At 41.4% G+C, this 24394-nt stretch overlaps 1 protein-coding gene across 1 annotated transcript; it reads right to left on the bottom strand.

Moving 5' to 3' along the window:
* Positions 1 to 246: 246 nt before the first annotated feature.
* On the bottom strand, positions 247 to 22985 carry LOC102237300 (leucine-rich repeat-containing protein 24-like). The gene is made up of 5 exons (XM_023334896.1): positions 22892 to 22985; positions 7747 to 7941; positions 6757 to 7035; positions 6335 to 6503; positions 247 to 2792 (listed from the first exon to the last, which is right to left on the bottom strand). The coding sequence occupies exons 2-5, from the start codon at positions 7906 to 7908 to the stop codon at positions 1546 to 1548; spliced, it is 1857 nt and encodes a 618-aa protein (XP_023190664.1). The 5' UTR covers positions 7909 to 7941; positions 22892 to 22985; the 3' UTR covers positions 247 to 1545.
* Positions 22986 to 24394: the final 1409 nt, after the last annotated feature.

The raw sequence follows: 24394 nt of genomic DNA, 5'->3' as shown, positions 1-24394 counted from the left end.
GAGTAAGTCTTCATGAATATTTATGACTGTTGTCATAAAGTGTAATTCGGTAAATCATGACATTTTTAATACAAAGCTGACATTATTCAAAATGTCTTTATGACAACTTGGCATTAACCAAGAAATCATGATCTGATATAAATTTAATATAAAAGCATTACTTATTAAACTTTAGCTTTAATAACATAAAGCTACATCATTTTTAAAGTTTAATCAGTAATACTTTTATAACAAATTTATGTCAGATCATGATTTCTTGGTTAATGTCAAGTTGTCATAACAAAGACATTTTTGTCTAGGTTGATGTTTTAGTTTTCTTTTAGGTATTTTGGTCTAAATTCCACTGAGGGTGGATAGTTTAAAAAAAGAAAAACATGTGGCTGATCACTGTTAGATCATTAATTTTCACGAATGGCTAGGTTGGTTTGGGTTAGACATTTATGTGTGTGGAGGGGAAAGAAAGCTAAACCAGGACAAATCTTAAAGGGAACAAATACTTTTTTTCAAATTCTCTACTTCTACCTGTGTTTCTATCTGAAAACAAATTAATTTGAATGTGCCACGATTAACCAGTCAACATCAATTAGACAATCTAGACAAATAATCATAGCCTATAAGCTCACATGTAGCTAAATGTAATCCCACATTTTTTATGATTTTGGGCTATGCTTCTGCTTGACGTACTGTCTTCTGAAATGTGACTAAAGATCAGGGAAAGCTACTTGAAGTCATCGAATGTGCAAATGGACCCACGGTTCCTATTGTTTTGTTGCAAGAGGCTTTTATTCCTGTGTTGTTTGGGGGGGGAATATATAGAATATTGTCTTTGGTTTTGTTGTGTGATGTCCACATATTTTGTTGTGTTTTATACCAGAGTACCTCCAAATAATATTCCAGATCAAATTCCTGTTTTGGGGTTAATGGCATAAACGAAGAAAACGCAAGACACATTCAAAAGATAAAAGCCTGCAAACGTTGAGAACTCTGACTTTTGCAATATTTGTTGGACCCTTTGAATTCCCTCTGGCCACATACTGATGATGATTGTTGTTGATCTAATTCTAATGAAACAGCTCTACTTTGCACGAAATTAACTTCGACATACCTGGAGACAAAACAATTAAAATAAAACAAAGAAAAACATTTATAGAAAATATTCATTACCATCCACTGACAATTGTTACAACCATACACTGCACAGTTTGGGGGGGGGGGATTTAGTATAACTGCAATATGGACTTCTGGTGAAGTCAGCCACTTGTAATTATCCTTAAAGGGTTTATTTGGAGACTGAAACCATTGGTCAGTTGTTATTTTCTCTGTAATTCCCTCTGTCCAGTCATCGAGCACATCGTTTTGTCACACAATCAATTAGAAGCAGGTATTTGGAAAGCTGGACGCAATCCAGTTCTCCCTCTGCAATCATTATCTGAGTGTCTCTTCTTTGTCAAAGGACAGATAATAATCTGATGCTTTCATTTCTTATAAGATGATTGGTAATGTCTTTAAGTCCTTTGACATTTACTTTCACCCATTAAAGATGCTTCAGCAGTGGATCTCATAGGCAACTTGAGATCCAAACAGAAGGCTCTGGCTGAGAAGCAGTTCTTCTGGATCTGCCGTTAGCGGGCCCTCGCCACCTTCAGTCGGATTTCTGCGAAACCCCAGTCCCCCCGATCTAGTCAGTGTCTGGACCATTTCGTGTTCCAGGAGAGCTTCTTTCATTCCCTTCTGCTGGACAAAGCCGCTCATCATGGGACACCTGGATGAAGCGGAGCCCATGACGGGCTTGGTTCGGTTGAGGACATACATCTCATGGCCGTGATCATCGCGGTACTCCTCCAGTTGAGCAAAGGTTGTCGGTCCATCAGAGTAGTCATTCACGTAAAGGATGCTCTCCTCTTTGCTGGTGCAGTAGGAGCCATTGTCCTCTTTTTGATACTGCTGGTGACGAGTGTAAATCATAATCAGGAGAAGAACAGCAGTGAGAGCCAGCAGGGAGATCCCAATAGCGATGGCGGTCTGTGTGGCTGGACCCAGAGCACTGAAGTCCATGCTGTCCTGCTCGTACAGGGGCTCCTGGCTAACATCCAGAACTTCTGGCTGATAGAAGGAGCTGGACGACGACGAAACGTAGGAGTGTGTGTTCAAACGAGGCCAGAGCTGGGATGAGTACGAGGAAGAAGACATGTTGACAGCCAGGTGAAATGTAACCCTCGCCACTCCACCCGGGTTCCAGGCCTCACATTCATAGCGCCCGGCATGTGCTACAGTCACATTACTGAGGAACAGCATGCCGCTGCCCATGTCCGGATCAAAGCTATCTCTTTCACCGCCCTCCTCGGCCCCTCGCACGAGTCCCTGGATTCCTTCGGCGCCTCCCACCTTGATCCCCCCGGTGCTAGGCAGGGCTGTCACCACACCGCCCGGCCCTGGCCGGAACAACTCCCCGTTGGGTCCCAGCTCTTGAAAAAGACCTCGAGGTGATAACTGGGCCTTGCCATGGGAAGCTTTTTTCCACGTCACCTGAGGCTGTGGGTATCCAGAGGCCTGGCAGGACACACGGAGGCTCTCGCCGAGTCGCACAGTCAGGTGGTTGGGCTCCAGCTGTACCACAGGCGGAATACACACCAGACTGTTCGGAGCAACCTCTGCCAGGCTAAGGTGGGAAAGTCGAGGGGGTTCTGCACACATCAAGCGACGCTGCTCTGCCGAACTTAGCAAACGCTGTCCATCTTCGCCAATCCATGTTCTTAGCCACCCGAGAGCGCAATCACATCGCCACGGGTTCTCTGAAATAACGGGACAGGAGGACAAAATTGCAAATTACACAAAGAGTGGTTTTGAAGTCATGTTTGGACTTCTAAATGATAAATTTACCAATATTAATCCTTAATTTCTTGACGTTCTTGAATTTGATCACAATGCATCCAGATGACTGAAAGTACAAATAAACTCGCTTCATTATTTCCTCAACCCAAGTTACAGGTTCATGATATTAAAACAGATATTGGGTAGTTTTCATCAAATATCACATCAAACATTGTGACCCAATTTGTTGGATTAGAGAGAAAACTTGAAGGAGCCTCATCATTCTTCACACGCTACCATTTGGTCTAATCAGACTTCTTATCTTAACTGGTCTGCACTCAAAAACTGGTCTCCACTTCATACCTTGCACATGTACATAGCTAAGTAACTTTCATTTTACTGTCAGTCCTGCACTTTATATTTTATATTCATATTTATATTCATATTTTATACTGTACTTTATTTTATTCTGGAGTAACCTCACAACATTGGAACCTCAAAACATTGTCCTGAGCCGTATGCAATGAAATTTCGTTCTGTATACACCCTGTGCATGCAAAATGACAATAAAGTCAGTCTAAGTCTAAGTCAAAACAAAAGAATCGCAGGATTCTGCATTATGCAATAACATCATGTTTAGTAATGCTAATGACAGTCGGCTGTGTTACTGACACTAATTAATGACACTACAGAACTAAATTACTTAATGGAAGCAACATTAGCATATTACCTGGTAAGTAGTTGGCACAAGCTAATTCTTGCTATTTTTAACATCTACACGGTTTCAACATGCCACACCATTATAATTGTCTGATAGCATTTATAATGTCTGGTAATTGTTATCATGACATTATGAGGTTATTCTGATTTTGATTTAATAATTTTTAAAAGCAAAATTCTATAAAATCAATATATTTTCAATTTCAATTCAGTTAAATTTACAAATACTTGGATCCCAGAGGGAAATTAAAAGTTGTTGTGACTCATACTAATTCAAATTCTTCAAAGGGTTATTGTAGATGGTTGTTGGCAGAAATGTTCTCATTTTTTAGAATTATATTTATGTTTTGATCATTTTCTTGTTTGTTTTTTCATCTTCAGATCATTCCCTGTGTTTAGTTTGACATGCACTTGGGTCCTTTTCTACCACATACCAGCTACTTTTATTTCATTAGTATTGGATAATTCAGTACTTTACCTAGAAGTAGGTCAGCAAAATAACTTTAAACCGACTTGTTTTAACCTAAATGTTTTTTTTTGAGTTTGCTGAAACACACATCCAACCTTTTTTTTTTTTATTTAAAGCTATTTTGTCCATAATTTATTTTAGGGAGCATGGTGAAGCACTTGACTCTGCTCTTCTCTCCTGTTCTGTGGGGTGTGTGGTTTGAAGAAAGCTGCATTGGAACATAATACCATTTCCCTAATCCAAAAATGAGAGCCTGTAGGATTTTTATAGCATAGCAAACCAAGTGCACATTTTTTTATTCTGAAATACTAGATTTCCCTCGCCGACACTTTCACCAGGGATATTTGGAGACTGTCTATCTTTTTGACACAAATTCATTTTGAGACTTCTTTACTTGGTCCTAGTTATTAAAACACTGCATCAAATCTACAAATCCTGGATAACAGAAGGCTAGCCAGACAGTTTACTCAACAATCTGCAATCACATTGTAACACCTCCATTACATATTATACAGATATCATTGAGAATTAAATCAACTGTAATTTGAGGGTACTATCAAAACACATGTATATTTTATACATGTTTGTTTATTATATCTCACTCGAAAATACTGGAAAAAGACGTTCCTGTCTATAAATAACTTTGTAAGATGAATTTTTAATGTTTTTTTGCATTTGTAAGTAATGCAAAGAGCAAATATGAAAATCTAGAAATTCCCACATGCGAGACGCAACCTAACGCATCATGACATGTTTAAGGTAGGATGAGATGAACACGAGAGGTTGGATTTTTTTTCGTCAGACGAGAACACACGCAGTCTTAAGCACGTCAAAGAGAACTTGCGCACAGCTGGGGGTTTGGCATGAATGGCGCCCCTCAGAGATTCTCCTTTTTCAAACTCTAATCGTTTCCAGAACCGTTTTTTTAAAAAAAAAATCCCTATCTAATGTGAAACAGTAAAGTTCGGACTAGACCTTAGATTTTGAACTAGACATGATCGAATCCAGTCTTGCTGTTCCTAATGTCGGAAACATTTCACAGCAACTGTATAATTGGAGTACTAAAATAGTGAACAACACAGTGTAGCTCTCACACCTCATTCAAAGAACAAGTGAGATGGCGATCTAAAAGTTATTCTGGGTGCAAACTGAAATACAGCCATTTTGTGCCGCCCCCAAGGGACACCCAGAGTGGGGAGCCATATGGCCCTGATCAAAAACTGCCACTGCTTTAGGCTTTAAGAGGCCTTTCCACAGGAAACTGCCAAACTCTATCCTTTTCCTGTAAAAAAATCATGCATTGGACTAAAATTATTTATTTTTTTTAGCAATTTACTACTTAAATGATGCGGAGCACAATGTAGGATTGTCATTTCATCCCTTCGTCATTTTAAAATACTTTTCTGTATTCTAGTGAAAGTCAGTGATCAAGAAATAGGGTTGTATTACTCCAGTAAAAATGTCTTCCAGAACAAGGTTGCTGAGTCATTTTGATTTGATCAGAGTTTATAACCAGTCATATTTTAAAAGAGTCAAATGGCCGATACAGGTATGAGAACCCAAGAAAATGGAAATAGTGATATAACGTCTATAAGAACACACAACTGTTTCGAATTATATTCAACATTTGGGCATTTTTATTCCAATATTTCCCATGAGTCCTGAAAATACTTGACTAATATCAAAACTGGGTTCATTTGGTTGCAAATACAAGACGACCAGTCATATTGTAAATCAAAACTGTCGGACTGAAAACCACACATTAAGGTACAATAAAATCCCAACTGTCACATGCTGGAAAACATAAAATGTGTCGGGACCTAAATGAAGTAGAGTAGTTCAGTCCCACACTCCTGTGTCACCTGTGCACAGCTGACCAATTACTGCTAGAAGTATGAGTGAATGTCGCAGCGCTGGTTTGAGAAAGTTGCAGAAATGGTCGGCCTTTACAAAAGGTGCGAGAAGAAGAAGTTCCAAAGTTGGTTGAGATGTACTGGCTTCCTAATTGGCCTCTACACCAACCTTCCTTTAATTGGATATTTTGCCATTAAGCGCTCTACGATGGTGTCTTGAAGTACTGTTTTTAAAAGCAAGACTTTGGTTTTAAAAGTTTGCATATTAAAATTTCTTTAATATGCAAAAATTTGAAGGGCTTTTAATTTTTGTTAACCGGAGTATTTCTTTATATAAAAAGATCAGGAGCAACTCTCAGTGCTTTGCGAAATGTGGTGTTAATTCTTTAATATTCTGACATGAAATATATTTTAATGATTCAGGGGAGTTTAGAATTTACGGGACTGCATGACAGTAATATAAAATACAGTATGATTTAACCTGTGATACGGAGGACTTGCAGGCTGACGAGGGGTTTGAGGAACGAGGCTCCCAAAGTGCGGAGATGATTCCTGCTGAGGTCCAGCAGAGCTAGAGACGATAAGCCAGACAGAGCGTGCTCGGCCAGCAACTCTATGCTGTTCTCCTGCAGGTGCAGTTCCTGCAGGCGCTGCACATAGAAGAAAGACATAAAGCAAACAGAAAGACAGGCATGGAAAAAGGTTGTCAAATGCCGACAGGTAGTAAAACCTGCAGCTGAGTCAATCTTTACCGCAGTAGGAGTAAGATAAAGATTAGGAAGACATATCAGACTCAATTTATTGTAGATGTTATTCTACTTTATCCAGAAAAGGTCATCCTGAGTTTAATTTGCTGACATCTAAACTCAGACATCTTTATCTTTCCTAATAATTTGACCGAACCTGCAATCCCCTGAAGGTGTGGTCTTGGATGCGAGTGATCTGGTTGCCGGCAAGGTAGAGGATACGGAGGTGCTCCAGACCCCGGAACATGTCAGGGGTGACCAGGTGGATGAGGTTTCCGTTGAGAGCCAACTCCAGCAGCTGGCCCTGGTTGAGAAAGGCCCCAGGTTCCAGCGCTGAGATGCTGTTGTTCTGGAGGTACAAATAATGGAGGCTTCTCAGGCGATTCAGATCCTGAAGACGAATCTGTACTATGGCGTTGTCCTGGAGGAAGATCGTCTTTATAAAGCAGGACAGAGATAAAGAAAACGAGTGATCAAGATGTGCAAAGGTCAGCGGAGTAAGCAGTTTTGCAAGGCGCTGTATTTTCCTGTGCTTTGCAGAGTTTCACAAGAATATGGACAAATACCAAAGGGAATGAGCTAGTCAAGGATCAGGACAATAAACCGATGTAGTGGCACTTCTCCGGTTTTTGTTGTTCCTTTTGTTAAACATTGCAGGGATCTGCAGAAACACTTGATTGATTTGGTCTTCATGAGAAGCGCTTTGCAAGTTTTAATCCACAATCCACGGGCACCCCGCCTGATTGCTAATGCGACTTTGTCGTGCGTCGAGGTGAGCTATGATCGACGAGATAGACCTGCTGATTGAGGTTAATGGAACAATTTATGCGAGACTTGCTTTTCATCAATATTCATGAGCTGCGGTAATGTTGGAGGGTCTGAACCCTGTAGGAAAAGACAGTGTAATGTTAAACATCTTCTTAACAGACGATCAGTGGGTGTGCGAGAGTCACTTTCTGAGGAAGGATGAATAATTACGCAGACGCCGGTGCAGTCCCTCCCTCAGGCTTGCGTCAAAGAGGGTCACAATGAATTGATTAATCACAATCACTTCAGGGTGATATGAAGGGATACAGTAGGAAGGCACCTGAAAACCACCTCTACGCATGGCTAGAGTCTCTAACTTTTAACCAGTTGGCCAACTGACCTCCGTGATGGAGGGAGCACCCTGTGGGATTTCCTTGATCCCCAGCGATCCGCACTCCACTGTAAGGCTGTAGCAACGACATCCATAGGGGCAACCCAGGGACCGAAGAGGGATGAGGGCCAAGATGATCAGGGTGAGTCCGGAGAACCACAGGAGAGTCATGGCAGTGGCACAACGCCCCTTCAGAGACAAATCCTAAGTAGGGAAGACAAAAGGCAAGCAACAATCACAGACCCACCTCAGTGGCACAAGAACAAACCTTTTGGTCCGATGCTGCAATACCCTCTCATAACAGACAATATCTAGGGCTGTAGATGTTTTGAATAAGGGGATGATTGTCAAATAGCAAGGGTGGATTTAGAAAAAGAAAAAAAGAGGCAAGAGAAGTTAAGCATGTCTCCTCATCCCCCGGCTGATTACTATTCAGCTGTGTCTATTCAGTGGAATTGCAGCAGCTTCTATTATAGGCTTCAATAAATTAAAGATGCGATAAAAGATGTGCAGGTTGCCTCAAGGACCTCTCTCTGTTCTTTTTAACTCGTATACAAACCCAATCTTTCAGCAGCTCCGTCTGCGTCTTCCCAGCACATTCGTATGTACGTGAAGCGAGGGAAGAGAGGACGCGCAGTTGAGCTCCGTAATCTCCGAAGCCACCTTCACCACCTCGAAGCAAATCCCACGAGGTAAACAGCTCTAATGATCTGATCATGACCATCAGGGTTGGCCGCGTGGCGCACCTCGCGGCGATGCATCCCTTTGATACGAACTCATCACTGAGCAACTCATCCGTGCACTGCTTTCTTTTTCTTTTTTTTTTTTTTATTCCTATACTGCCTGGAAGGAGTTTATTGTTCTGTCTGACTGCTCACATCAAAACGGCCTCATATACTCCCTCCCCAATAACACGCAGCCTGGCAGCATATGCAGTCGTTCCTCGGCTGCAGACAGCATGAAGGTACAGCGCTGCTGGAGATATAATACAAGTTGAAAATGTCACACTGCGCTGGTGCTGCTGCTGCACCGATGGAGGGTGGAAGAAGTTTCTTCCGGCTGAGTTGCACACGTCTCCCCGCTCCGATCTAAACTCTCATATTATCATAAATGATTTATGTGCGCCCAAGCGGCGTCTTCTAATCCTGTTAAGCTTGTCTTACATGCAGAATTTCTGGTTTGTTTAAGGCCGCTGAGTTGCCCAGATGGCTCACAAGTTCACGGCCAGCTCTAGATCACTTGATATCCTGCTTTATTAATTACAGGGATATCCACAGATCTTGTTCAAGTCAAGTGAAAAAAAGGCCCTGCGCCTTTTATAAACGGCCACTTATTAATATTTAGTGCCTGAGCTGCTCTGTCAGATTGATATAAGCATGTCCCATTTGTAATGCTTTAATCCAGACCAGTAATGTAATGCCTAAGCATAAAAGCAAGTCGGAGGTCTTAGTATTAGTGGCCGAGAAGTAATTCCCAATGCAGCCGTACGGCATTATTGAGCCAATCACCAATGAACTGAATTTTAATGTGTCACATTTGATTTGGAGCACATTTGCGAGGATAGCCAGCCAGATTAATACAATGTGACCTACATAAGCTCTTCTGTCACTGGTGGCTCACTTAATAACAAAAGGGGGGGTGCGATGTCTCTTCTCCAGCATGGAGAGAGAAAGCATGTGTTCCATTGTTAGCGACCGAGGACATGAAAATTGACTGGCGAGCAAGGTGCTGGTCTGTAATATTATTGCTTCTTACAGTGCGGCATTGTCTAAATAAGTTTGACTTGGGTTTGAAGGAAAGAGAGCAAAGCACCCATCTGCCCTCAGCTGCAATGCCTTGAAAGCCCTGAATGGTACACCATAACTTTTTATATGTTCTATGTAGTTGCTTGTTGTAACCGTAGGGTGAATCAAGTGCAAATCATTTGTGATGTGATTGATAGGAGCGGAGCAGGGTGTTTCTGCACATGCATTTATTGTGCAGTGTGCTTTCCTTTAATTTTTTTCTGTGCTGTATGCATTGCGTAAGCTTATTAAACGCAGAAGCACAAGCCTATTCGAACCATCAAGCAAATAATTTTGGCCCAAGGTGGGCTGAATGTTGGGTCTGGGTCAGGCCATAAATCTATACTCTAGTGTGCGCATTGGTATTATCCCGCCGTTAGCCTGACGCTGCTAAATAAATCTTAGTTTTCAGAAGTTTCCCAAGAACTAAATTCAGAGAACCAGTGGTTCTTGTTAGGAAACATTAGTGAACAATCAGAATCACGGAGTCCAAGGACCACAGCATTCAGATAAGGTAGAATGCGTGAATTAGCGTTAGGTTATAAAACAGTATCGCAAGCTTTCAACTTGTAACGAAGTCCACTTTGATCCAATCAGCTAAACTTTGGAAAAATAGGTTCCCCATGTACTCCACCTCATCTGATAGACTGGGAAAGAAGGGGCAAAGAGACGCCTGTTTTGTCAGCTGTGATACCCTTTTGACGGGTTCACTAGCTACGGCTTTTATTGAGAAGGGACAAGAAGAAAGTCATTGTTAAACGTATTAAAAGTCTGTTTTGCAAAGTAATTTAGGAGACAAAGATAACATGGAGGAGGTTCTCTGATCAGATGAGACCAGAAGACGCAGCGACTCTTTTAGTAGAAAAATAATAGTGCACGTGTTGAAGCACGGTGATGGCAACATCATGCTGAAGTCCATGCTGCCTTTCTTCGGCAAGGACAGGGATGCTGGCTTGAGTTTGAATGGCGAACATGGTAGCGGATCTCAAAGTTTTGACTTCAGGAAGCCAGCTAGTAAACACTTTACGGCATTGTAAAATCAAAAAGATGAATACCTCGTGTCACAAATCCAGTGAAACAGAACGGCACAATTTGTAACGGTAATGTGAAAAAAGAATTAGAAAAGGTGTCGCAAGGGATTGTAAAAAGTTGCACATAACAGATGTCTGGCTCCCGACTCAAACGCAAATGACACCCTGCCATTTAGAGAAAACAGAACGTCTCTTCTCCGCTCTTTCATTAGAGGAAAAAGAAAAGCCCCCTGATTGACAATCGCTTTGCTGATAAAAAGTGCAATGACAGTCTGATGGGATGATAGCAGGACTGACAGCATGACCAGGATCGGCAAACGAAAACGGAGACTCTCTTTAAACAACGCTGCCCGCAGTTATTCGCCAGCGCAAAATGGGTCCAGATGTTTCAGATAAAGCACCAAGTATCTGTTCTTGACCCACTTTTAGAATTTTACTGGGAGGTCAATTTGTTCATTTGAAGCTGAGTAGTCCTCCGTGGAACACGCCTTAATCTGCACAATCAGATGCTTGTTAGCTAAGCCGCTCCAGGCGCCAACGACGGTTTCATAGAAGGCGGGTGCTTTGTTTACTGGAGAACGAACCAGGTCAGCAATAAATCGCTGTTGCCGGTTGAGTTTAAAATGTGTAAATTGGATGATTAAAGCTTAATGTTGTGTACACAGATCAGGCTGTCAAACGCGAGCAGCTGCAAAGGGTCTGCGATGCCAGATGTCAGTCAGCGAATGCCAAAAGGAAATCAAATCAAGGTGCGCGCCAGTCAAAATTTACATCCATCACCCTGAGTCCCGAAATGCTTCTGCAAACACTTCACTCCAGGGTTTGTTTTTTCAGGTATTTCCAAAGATTACATTTGGCACTCTTATTCTCGACATGGCGTTTTATTTTCTCACTCCAAACAAACCGTTCTCCTCTGAGCAATCACAGCCTCACTCTCGGCCAAACATTACCCAGGAAAAAAAAGCAAAAAAAAACATGCTTTCCGTGATGATTGTTATCCAGGAAAAGGTGGGTGTCGGTGTGTCGGAAGCGATGCAGACAGCTGAAGAGCTGGAGGCTGAAACAAAGTTCACATCCCTGCGCTGCCACCCGTACAGGTCGACCTCATCTGTTGTTATGGTAACTCCTGTGATGAGGGAAGGTCTGTTCACAGGGCCCGAAGGCCAGCCCGGGCTCCCGCGAGCCGCTGTTAGGCAAACAACTCTGCAGGGATAGAGGCTGTCATTTCCCACGGAAAATTTCTCCCAAGCACTCGAGCTATCTGATGACCCACAGCTAAATTGCTAAATTCTTTTTCACTCCAGGATTTTATTCCACCCTCCTCCCTCCACCCCAACGTCATCTCTTTGCTCCCTTTCTGCTCTATTTTTCCCTTTCAATTCTCTGAAAGATCATTTTCCCTTCCCGAGTCTCTGACCTCTGCCTTTTCTCATCTCCCATCCTTCTTCTCTGACTGGCAGGTGCTAAATCATTTGTCTTAGAGCATTCTTTTGTCCACAAATAGACCGAGGCCAAGCCACTAACCCGACTGCGCGGCACTAACCCAAGAATAACACACCGACTTTGAGAGATTGTCTCGGTGCGCAAAACCGCGCACGCGCTCTCGCACTCATGCGCATGCATGACACGCCTACAAAGTAGCAGTTGTGCACAAACGCCGGCCACCTACATCCAGGGGACACACACACACACACACGCTCAAGGTTCGTGTCTAAAACCAGCAGCACCATCATCATTCACCTACGAGTCAAACGCGCCCACACGTTTTTCTTTTTTTTTCCGTGTGCGTATAGTAAAGGAAGCTCTGCTCAGTTAATAAGTCTGCATTGATTTCTTTATTTTTCCACAACTGCCCTGTCCTTCTTGGCTTCTGCAGCCATCGATTTTCAACATGAAAGCTGACGGGGAGGGGAAGGTCGGTTGGCATTTGCGAATGTCTATGTTGAAGAGAAACAGAGTAAATCAGTGGATTTTTTTTTTCTCTCTAATAGCGCGTGTGTGTGTGTGTGTGTGTTCAGCTTGCTTGTCAGACTGCCTCCAGCAGAATCACCCTCTGAGCAGCAGCAGCACTCCGCCGCTGCTCCCAGTGGAACGTTTAGACTAAAAACCCTCCATCCGTCTCCCTCTTGTGCTCAGAAAAAAAAAAACTTTATGAATGTTAGCTTTATATAAGTTCTCACGATGCTCGGTCCTGACAAATAGATGCGGCTACTCCTGGGAGCCGGCGTTAATTTATTGAGGCAAAAGCAATGATAGATGAAATTCTGATGTGCAATAAAACAAATGGTACACATTAAATTTCCATATTTCAAATTGCTCACAATTTAATAGGTGCTGATAATTATTGTTTTCTAAATACATACCAGAACTTGTTTCTTTTGACTTATGATTTAGTCATTTGTGTGGATTTATTGCCATGTCATTTTACAAATTTCTCAAAGCATCTCATCCCTAATGCACTGACCATATGATGTTCCTGAAAAGTATCACTTTGCATACACACATTTTCAACACTTTTTATGTAAACATTTAATGATCTTATAACTTATCTTTACTGAACAAAGGACACATTTTTCCATTTTGGACCTAAAGTGCTATGAAAAAGCAATTGCCCTCTTAAAGATTCCTTCTGTTTTGCCCCACTTAAACATTTGAGGACATCAAACCCATTTGTAATTGTATACAAAGACACCCCAAGTAATTACTCAATTGATAACTTCATTAATTAAGACCAAAAAAAACCTGACAGTTTGGAAAATATTATAAAAAGTAGCTGTCCTGCATCGTGGGGTGGTGCCCAGTCGCCATTGGACCGGTTGCTAATCAATCACAGAGCAACACAGGACAGAAAATATGATAAAAGGCATTCAATAGACGCAACAGTCATGTTTGACTGTACAAGGAAGCTGGAGTATCTGGTGAGAACCCACAAATGCATCAGGAGAGCAAACTCCTTGGAGAAAGACCTGAGACCTTTTTACTGCAAAGAAATAGTGCTACAAACGGTGCCATCCCCTTGTTAAGTCATAAATTAACTGTGATTAGCCACATGTTTTTGAAGAACCGAGTTCAATATCACAAGCCACACTTTGGATTAATTACCCTGTGACCTGTAAAATCAAGAAATCACTTGACAATATGAAGTAGGCTAAGTGATCCAAAAGCAGCCCATCGTGCCTGGTGTGAAAGAAATCCAACGACAGATAATGTACCAAGTCATTATTATCTATCAGTCTGCAAACAATTACAAAGAAAAGAAATTATAGCCCCCAAGACTTTTGAGGAAATAAGATGTTGAAAGTGGAACATTACATCTAGTGGGGTTACTTTGACCCTCCTGGGGGACATGTGGTATTGTTGGAGCCATGCAGTTAGCTTTCTTGCTGAAAATTATTAGGGATAACTTTAGTCCATTCATGAGCCTTAGCCTCACACTAGCAAATCCAGCTAGAGAATGAACAAAAAAATTGGAGTGGCCTACTCAAACTCTAGACTTACATCTGACATAACTGAAATGTTATCTGACCTTAGATACTGACAAAGACACTCTAAAGAAGTAAAACAAGAAGAGTGGGTAAAAATTCCTTGCTAGCTATGCCAGTTATCCCAAACGCTTCAGGTTTACGCCACAAACAGATATTCCAATTAAAAGCTCAAATGCTTTTTCACATTTGGGGTCAGGTTAAGTTGTAAATCTTTTTTTTCCACTCAAAAAAACCCATCACCTTTGCTCTGGTTATCGTCATCTGATATCTACAGTACATCTCATTAATGATCTGAGCGATTCAACTAGAACTAGAAATGTTTGAGAGAGCAATTAGTTTTTCACAGTGCACAGCTCTTCCATTGCACAACAGAAGGCGAATTCAGGATTTGGCAGGATTAGCGTGCAGTAAAATACCAATTTTGGCATCAGAGGGTTAATACAGCAGAAAAAACTTGTAGAAGACTCTAAACTGCGTCAAGCAGCGGCACTGTTCCTGTAACAATACCTGGGGGGAAAAAAACAGACTTAACAAGCATGTTTTGTCTCCTTGCTCTCTCAACAAGTTTCGGTGCTTTAATCGGGGTCCATTTGATTTGAGTCTGATAATTGTTAGCGACAGGCACAATGGCAAGCCGCATGGCAGCGCAATCAATGTCCATTTTCCATGGAAGATTTATTTTTCTGCACTCGCTGCTCAGACAGGGGTGATTGTAACATCACACTGTGATTGCTCAGAGCTTAAAAAGAGATTTGAAATCTCATTTAAGCCTCTGTGCGTCCTTTCTTCTAAATCCAGTGCTATATCTGCTTGATGAAACAGAAGCAACGTTGCAAAAGCTCTTTGAAAAATGCATGACTTCCGAACAAGAAAGCGCGAGCGCACCGACAACACTCGCATCGCTCTCAAAGACGGATACAACGATCAAAATGAAATTAGAACAATACAAAATAATTATACTAATGAGGACACTTAATAAGAGAACACAATCGATGAAATTGCTGCTCCCTAAATGTCCAACAATAAAACAAATCCCTCAGTGCCTCGTGACGTTCTTGTTACGAAGGGCCACAATCATGCTAATACGATAGAAGCGATCATAAGGTATTTATAATGCAAATGGAATTGCTCGCGTCTGCTTGGGGCATTATATTTCCTAATAAATCCTAAAATCGGTCATCTGCGTGATGCAGTTTGACAACAGCTCAAAGACAAGAGCAACTTCAAGGCAAAGAAAGTGTGAAGAGTGAGCGCTTTTTAAGGAAAGGAGCAGGCGGGCACGCTATGTACTGAGAAATCAATTCCACCACAAAGAAAAGATGCACAGAAGCCAAAAAGACACAACCATAATCACACAGTATTAGAAAATGTATAGTTTTGTTGATAAGATCTTTATATTTATAGATGGAAAAAAAAACAGTATTTTTTTAAAGCAATTTGTGACAACTTAAATCTGGTATATAGTTCAATTGATACGAGCAAAATGTAGGCTATGAAGCAGTGACACTGTTTAGTATCTCTCCATGTACTTTGGTGTGTGGGAACTGGTATGTAGCAAGGGTATTAATGTTCCCTGTTACGTCCATGGAGTATGTGTGTGTCCTTTCTGAAGTACCCTTGTGTTGTATAGCGTGTCAAGCATCTATACAGGATTTCCTTTGTCCAGGGTTGTTGTTATCCCTTCTTTCCCCCTAAACACCTATGGATAAAATTCAAATGTTCTGTCCAGAGTCTTTGAGTGTCCATGGTCAGATAATTGCTAGTAGAAGTAATTGGGAAACAATCAGGAAATGTACAGTAGCACAAAAAGTGTGCATAGTGTAGCATGATATTAAGTAACATTATGGGATTACTGAGACATCTGAGTGGCACTTGTGTGAATTCCCTCACCGTGGTACTCATGTGGACTAGTTTTGGTGCTTTAGAGACAACACAGTGAAGTACCAGTAATGTCCAAAATATCTACGACACCCTGGCTTATCCGAAAACCACTTCATGCTACAGTAGAAGCTGCGGCTAAATAAAGATCGCATCCTCTCTGTTAGCATCTGCTAGTCAAAAGAGCAATAAAGAGATCACTTGTTTTGGTATTCTACATCTCCAAAAGACCAACAGGGTTTTAAACACAGTTTTAGACCATTTATTTGATCAGAGTACTTAGTAAAATTTCACTCAGTTGATGAACAACTTTCCCTTTTTCTGACATCGCCAAAAGAAATCTTTTCTTTTTCATTTCCCGAATGGTACCAAATTTCAGCAAACAGTGTTTTTTTATTATAACTCTATAAGACAAGTAGCACTGTTTTTCCAAAATCTGATGCGTGATGCAGTTTGCTCTGGTTTTAACTTGCATAACTAAGCACGTGGCACACTTTTGCAGTGAATACATTAACCATACATCAAAAATGCCGCTAAGTTTCATCAGCACATAGATTCCAATTGGTCTTTGAAGGTTTTTAGGTTAGTATATCTACTGGAATTCTTTGTACATTTTTCTTTGATTTTTTTTTGGGGGGGTAACTGACAGCACTGATTGTAACGCAGATAGTCTTTACCGGTCTCTGCATAAATTCAATCAGGCAGCTAAAGCTTTTTCCAAATGTTGCTCCCAGAGCTCCAATATATTAGACCAGCTTCTAAATCGTTGGACAGCTGCTTTCTAAAAATATATATTTTAGAATTAAACTCTAATGATCCCAAGTCTAAATACATTTCAGTTCAGAGTTGTCTGTCAGGTCTTAACTATTTAGAGCCCTTTAATATGCATTTTATTGTTTATTTCTTATTTGACACTTTCCAATAATTTTGTATTTCTTGTACTAATGTAGTTGTCACTGTTTTCTGCAAAGTACGCTGAAATGCAATGTGCATGAGTGGTGCCAAACAAGCAAATGTCAATTGCCTTATTTTTGGCTAAGAAATCCAAAAGAATAGAAAATGTGGTTAGCATAAAGACACATTTACATGTTGTTATCTTTAACAATGTGCAGCCTCCAACAGGTTTTCTTACAGGAATGTTTAATATTTAGCTCCATCCGTCTTCTCATCGACTCTGACCAGATTCCCTTGCCTCTGCTGGAGAAAAGCATTCCCACATCATGATGCTGCCACCACCACGTTTCACCATGGGGATGCTGTGTTCTGCCACAGATGGTGTTTTACATGTACAATAAAACATAGTTCAACTTTAGTCTCATCTGACCACAGCGCCTTCTTCCACTTATTTGCTGTGTCCTTTACGTGGCTTGTGGCAAAAGTGAACTTCTTGACACTTTCTTCCATTAACCCTTCCAGACCGAACAGAGACAAATTTGCAGTACCGTAATTATGCCACATTTTGCGCTATCTGCAAAAAATTCCAACGGTTTCTGAAAGGGGGAGACGTTTCGCTTTCCAGCCAATATCGGGTTATTAAGGTAATTTCACCCCCGCCGTAGCAGGGAGCGAAATTCATCTGAGTGGCGGTCTTTCAATGGAGGGTAAATTGCAAAAATAACTTGCTAGACATTGAAAGCTCCAGCTGTTATCAATAAATGGGCAAATATATATTTACTCACAGGACATTTAAAGAACTGCGTACAATTAAGATAAGCAAAAACATCCAGGCGGAGATTTGAAACTTGGGCCTTTTAAGGTTAAAGACAGAGTTTTAGATGCACCACCAATGGTTGAATCTCTCCCACCTGAGCTTTGGATCTATGCAGCTCCTCTCATGCACCTTTTTGTCAGTTTGCCGGGAGCTGAATACAAATACATGACACAATGTTCAGATTGTATGTTGTAAAAAATTTGAAAACCATATATGCTTTCCCTCCTCACTATGTATCGTATTTTCTGCACTATAAGGCGCACCACATTATAAGGCGCACCTTCAATGAATGGCCTATTTTAAAACTTTTTTCATATATAAGGCGCACCACATTATAAGGCGCATAGAATAGACGCTACAGTAGAGGCTGGGGTTACGTTATGCATCCATTAGATGGAACTGCGCTAAAGGGAATGTCAACAAAATAGTCAGATAGGTCAGTCAAACTTTATTAATAGATTACAAACCAGCGTTCTGAAAACTCCGTTCATTCCCAAAATGAATAAACAGCTGTTTTATTATTTTCCCCGAGGTAAAGTAAGTGACGTGGTATTTTCGTGACACAGTTTATCTTTTAACAACAGCAAGGTATAACATATAGTGGAGGGGAACTTTTCCTCGATTCAATAAACACGTAAAAAACAGTCTGATACTGTTACGGTAAATCAAACGTTAGTGCAATCACAATATATATCCACTTCCGCACCATTGATTCGTTCATGTTAAATTCTCTGGCTGCTGCTCTATTCCCGTGTTCTACTGCGTGACTGATCGCCTTGAGCTTAAACTCTGCGTCGTAAGCGTGTCTCTTAATAGGAGCCATTTTGGGGTCTTTACACAAAACCCAGCGTGCACCGCGCGCTTCTTCTTCTACGGGGGAAAATGAAGTCGGCGGCTGCTTAGCGTAGTTGCGAGACCTGTTGTGGCTCAATGTTGGTCCATATATAAGGCGCACCGGATTTTAGGTGCGCCTTGTTGTGTGGAAAATACGGTAGTTATAAACCACTCAGTACTGTATTATCAGATAAAAATCCCATAAAAATCGATTGAAGTTTGTGGTTGTAACATGATAAAACTGCAACTGTGAGATTTCTTCCAACGGTAGTGAGTGCTTTTGGAAGCCACCATTCAGCCTAGTAATAAATGTTTTTTGGCAGCGACTGTCCACGATTTCCTGTTCCTCTCCCCTTTTCCAGAGGGCACATCTGTCAAAGTCGCGTTTCCTCGTGATCTGTTGTGTCACTTCCTCCAGCGTCTCAACTGTCGTGGTCGCACAAGCCGGGCGGTGGTCGGAAGAGTTGATCCGAGCGGATGCGAATGCCGTCAGAACCCATCAGAGAGGGTTTTTAAAAGTTTCTCGGTTACTGGACTGACTGTGATCAAAAACGAGAAGGCGGTTTTGTTTAAACTTTTGTCTTTTGCCCCATTTTCACAGCCCTTTCCTTCCACAAAGTCACTCATCCATTTGCATACGGCGATCACGTGCGACTGGCTGCTCACTGAAAAGCTGGGGATTTTGCAGCGCGAAGGAACGAACGAGATCCGACAAGTTGGAAGATGGATGCGGAAACAACAGCCACGTTCCTCTTCCACTCAGATCCACTATTTGGATATTTGTGGAAACGTCTTCCATTCTGCTCTGTTTATATTACACTTTTTTCTCCCTCTCTCCTATGTTCCAGATGGATGAATCTGGAGAAAATGAGAAAATTGCTTATTTCCTTTTTTTTCTTTCCTTTAAGGCAGTTGAGATGAAACATCAATAAAAGTGAAAGATAAAATGTGTGTCCCAAACAAAAAAAAAAAGAAATTGGAATATTGCCTCTATAATGATTACTTATCAACCCCACTGTATTGCATTTCTGCAATATTGGCTGTGTAATGGTGTCTGCAAGAGTCAATGAATCCTCAGAAATTATGTTTCATTGTTGCCATGGAAGTGGCAGCATCGGCCGACTCCAAGTGATGGATGTCAAATTACGCCAAGGCACTGAGCCTATATTGGGGTTATGTGTACAGCCACACATATAGACGGGATGATGAAGCTGTGAAAAATTTATTTATTTTTGCTCAACTTGTTTGGTTTGTTTGTGTGTTTTTCCATACATCTCTCATTTCAGCTTGTATTTACAATCATCCGCCCACGGTCGGGACCGGAACCGAGACGACAATACAATAACGGCCCGTGGAGAGATTTCAGTTATCATTGTCTGGCAGGCGGAAGCCGATGAAAAATTAAAAAGCTCCGCAGGCCCAAGGAGTCAACTTGTCCATACAGATCCGTCGGTGCAAGACAGATCCCAAGACACAAAACACAACCCCCGCCCCACAACCCTTAGAGTTAAACAAACGAGGTCCTATCTAGTGGCCCGCTGCTTGGCTCCACACAGCGTCCCCCGTGCAGAATAGTAATTAACCGCAGAGCTGTGCATTTACAACTCTTGACATGAGGGGCGGAGGGGGGGAGAAACACCCGATTCTGAGGCTCGGCGATGAGGATGCGTAGCTGTCCTCCTCCCTGTGGGGGACATGTAATATTTAACAGTAAGCAACTGCTAACCTAATCACAGCACATCGCTCCTGGCAACTCCCATGGCGTCGTTGCAATGTTTCTGCCAGATTCCTATGGAGAGTGTGCTGCGCTCAGCAGAGAGCGACTTAAGCATCCTTCAGCCAATGACAACAGCGTCACTTTTCACGTTGCAGTCGGATGCGGTTGCGGAGCACGTTTTGAGATCAGCCGGACTTGACTTGCGTCTGCGGTGCAACCGTAAGATCAAACGGCGGGTGTTAACTTCTGACTCATTCCCCAAGCCTTTCCAACCAACCACTCACCGGACCTTTACAGTAATAAGAGTAATAAGCGCGCCTGACAGCAAATCCTGACGGACGGAACATGAGATTACCCCAATTGTCAAGGTGTTGGGTTTAATAACTTCACCGGACCAAACGCTGCTGTAGACAACAGCCCTGCTGCAATAAGCCAGAATCTGTGATGGTCAGAGAGGGTGTGAGGCCCCGAACACAAACTAACAGAAGATACATTTTGTGTAACTTTGTAGGCTTTTTGTATTGTGCGAGCGGCTAATTTGGTCTGCTTACAAAAACAATTAGGTGCCCTCAGTTGGAGTAGTTGTCCTTCAAAGCTCGTGTCTCCTTGTTGCCCACTGCCCTCCATCTACATATGTAAGATTCTCTTAAAAATCTGCCAGTCGAGTTGTCATACCTCGAGAAATCGTACATATTTCTCTGAGAAATATGTACGATTTCTCTTAGAAAGGGGGTGGAGGGGGAGAAACACCCATAAATATATTGGCACCCTTTTGGGGTCTCAGCGGTCGTAAAAATATCGTCATTTGTTGCAAAAACGTTTGAAAAAACGCCAATCTTTTTAATTAGAGCATAAAACAAACCATCATCTTCTTACATTAAGAAGATAATGTTTGTAACATGATGACTGATGCAACAGCTCAATAGAATCCCCCCCTCTTTTTTTTTTTTTACCCCCGTTGGACAATAATTGAACCTTCTACTGTAGCATTTTTCACTCAATGCCCTCCGCAGCTTACCGTAAAGGTTTTCTATAAGAGCGAAGTCTATGGGTGATGAGGACCATGGGGGTGTCTTTGTTCAATTTGCCCAATGATCTTCAGTGGGTCTTTTATGAACTTCTAAGGACAGAGTTGACCCGCTAGGCCTGCAGAAGTTTGGTTCGGTCATATTTTCAGTTTCAGCGGTTCAGTTCCACTGATGTTTTAATTTAAAATCCTCCTTGCGTTTTAAGCTGTTTCAAGATGAGAAACAGGCCCACAACATCACAGATCCTCTTCCATGCCTAACTGTACCTAGGCTCCTTTTCGGTGTACCCATATTTTGTTTCACGTCAAATCTCCCTAAAACTTCAGTCTTCGTCTCACGTCACCAAAGAACAGAAAGCGCCAGTTGGTAAAGATAAGTGACCGTTACATTTTCAGGTGGGACAGGAAGGCAAAGACAACCACTCTCTATATATCTAATGGCTGCTATAGCGACTCTGCCACCCCAACACTCTACAGTTTTGGTGCGGTTCTGTCACGGGGAGCTTTATAGATTGTTTTACCTTCCTCACCATCCCACTCACTATGCGTGGTGGCAGGATATATATGGCCCCTATTCCAGAGGAAAATGGGCCTCTCTGTCGTGTCATATTTATACCTTCAGGAAAATATAAAGTCACGGATTGTTACTTAAAAGTTCCTTAAAAGCCCCGAACTCCGAAAAGTAAACCAGGAATAAATAAATACTTTGGTTCTGTTTATTTTGAAGGAGTTGTTAGAGCTCTCAGTAGTTATATAATGTTTCAACTGTTGATGACTTTGTATTTTTGTGTGTTTTCTTTTTAATGATGTAAAGCACTTTGAACTGCGTTGTTGCTGAAATTAACTATACAAATAAACTTGATTAATGTATTGATCTTCAGAATTTGCCAAATTGAGATGGTTTTTTACAACAAACACTAGAAAAAAATGGAGGATTTTCTGAAAAGAAATCACCAAATGTCCATCGTTAGGTACAGTAGAGAACCTGTAACTCTGTCTGCATTGTATATGACACCAGTCATTTTGAAACAAATAACTTATTTCCTAACATTGGCTTCCATATATACATATTTACATTTTCAGAGTGGATTCATACGAACAAAAAAAATATCAACTGATTAGTAAACATTAGCACGTATCAATATCGACTTGATTTTGAGCAGCAACACTATAGGTTTGGTCTTGTTAACAACTTCCACATTCATGCTTCATCCATTACTTCCAGCAACTACACATTAGGTGCGATCACACGTGTGAGTTAGCAAGACTCGAAATGCATACAAAGGAGGTCAAGCAGTTCAGTTCTGATTCTTATCTAAACAACAATAATATTGATAATAATACAAACATCATCTCACTTCGGTCGCGTCAATCACGCGGTTTCTGCTGTCGACACAAAACAACTCGCCTGTTTTTGTTTTTGTTTCCTCCCAGACAGCCGTGCGTCCACCAACCGGGAGGCGTTCTCCTCTCGCATCGAGGGATTAAACCTATCAGCGTCAACTAGGGTCGCGATGTTTTTAAAAATAAATTACTAACAATAATAATGAAAAATAATAATTAAAAAAAAAAAAAAAACTCCCTCCGTGTTGGTACCTCAAAAGCACGCTTCCTTTTCCGTTTTTTGTTTTCTTTTTCATTTTCTTTTTTTTTTTTTTTACCCACAATTCAAGAGACACCTACCTACCGTTTACTTGAGCTCCGCAGCGGAGTCCCTACTTGCTCCAAGGACTTGAAAAGAGGGAGAGAGAGATAAAAAAAAAAAAAAAAAAAAAAAAACCACAATCCTCTGAGAGGTTAAAAAAAGAGAGAAAAGGAATAAAAGCTGCTGCGTCCCCACTTGAAATCACCAAGGAGAGCCTCTCCGCCGCTGCTGCCTGTCTGCCTGTCTGAACGGCGGCTTACAGCCCGGCTGCTGGAAGCGGACGCTGATGGGATAAAACTGGAACGTCAGCGCCGATGATGCTCCACTCAGACTCTGATATTGTTATGCGGCTTTTGATTCCTTTTTTTTTTTCTTCCTGCCTCCACCGGATGCTCTCCACCAATAATGACCCGCTCTTCTAATTATCCGTGCTTGAATGGACTCCCGCCCCCTTCTCTCTCTTTCTCTCTCTCTCTCTTTCTATCTCTCTCTCTCTCTCCATCTCTTTATCTCTGAGCTTGATTAAAACAGAAAATAAAGAGGTGGAGGGAGTTAATGAAGAAGTGGGATATATATACTGTATGTATATATATATATATATATATATATATATATATATACACACAGTACAGACCAAAAGTTTGGACACACCTTTTAATTCAATGAGTTTCCTTTATTTTCATGACTATTGACATTGTAGATTCACACTGAAGGCATCAAAACTATGAATAACACACGTGGAAATATGCACTAAACAAAAAAGAACGCAGCAAAGTGAACACGCGTTGAACTTGAAGCTTTGGGCACGTTTTTGACGTAACACGTTTGGTGTGAACGCACCATTAGACAACCCCAAACCTTGACGTTACCAGAACACAAAACTACTCCTAACCTCAGTCTAAACTTAATCTACACCTTAACCCTGATACTAAATATAATGCTTCATAGCATTAGGATCAGGCTTCAACAACATAAATAAGTGAACAATAGAGACTATAGAGTCACCCTTATGTCAAAATTTAATCAATGGAGTGATTTATGACCTTAATAATTAATTGCCTTTAATTTCCAGTGATTGAAGATGTAACTAAGTCTCAGCAAGAAAAGGTATTTAAGAAATAAACACAGATTCACTGATTGAATTCGTGTTACTTTTTATAATGACCGTTTTTATAGTTATATTTACATTATCAACATCATAACTGGATTACTACAAACCTAAGGACTGGGGGATTTTCTTACTTTTATTTTTTACCTTACTTTTCTTCATCTCCAAGTAGAACCAGGACAAAATGCCTCCAGCTAACCCCAAGGGACATTAGCAGTATTATACAATGACTTCAGTCTATAGAAATGAAAATCAAACTGCTGGAGGTGAACTTTGAAATCAACGCTACCTGTGGAAATCAGACAACTCTTCCTCAAATCAACGGAGAGGCCGTACGCCTCGCATCAAGCAGCTCACCCTGGAACGCTCTGGGTGCCAAGCCGAAACAAAAGCCTCACACTGCAGATCCGTGGAGACAACTAACAGGGAGAAATCCC

The sequence above is a fragment of the Xiphophorus maculatus genome, chromosome 6 (genome assembly GCF_002775205.1).
Source record: "Xiphophorus maculatus strain JP 163 A chromosome 6, X_maculatus-5.0-male, whole genome shotgun sequence".
Classification (NCBI taxonomy): domain Eukaryota; kingdom Metazoa; phylum Chordata; class Actinopteri; order Cyprinodontiformes; family Poeciliidae; genus Xiphophorus; species Xiphophorus maculatus.
Note: the sequence above shows the minus strand (reverse complement) of the source record. Positions and strands in the feature narration are given on the sequence as shown.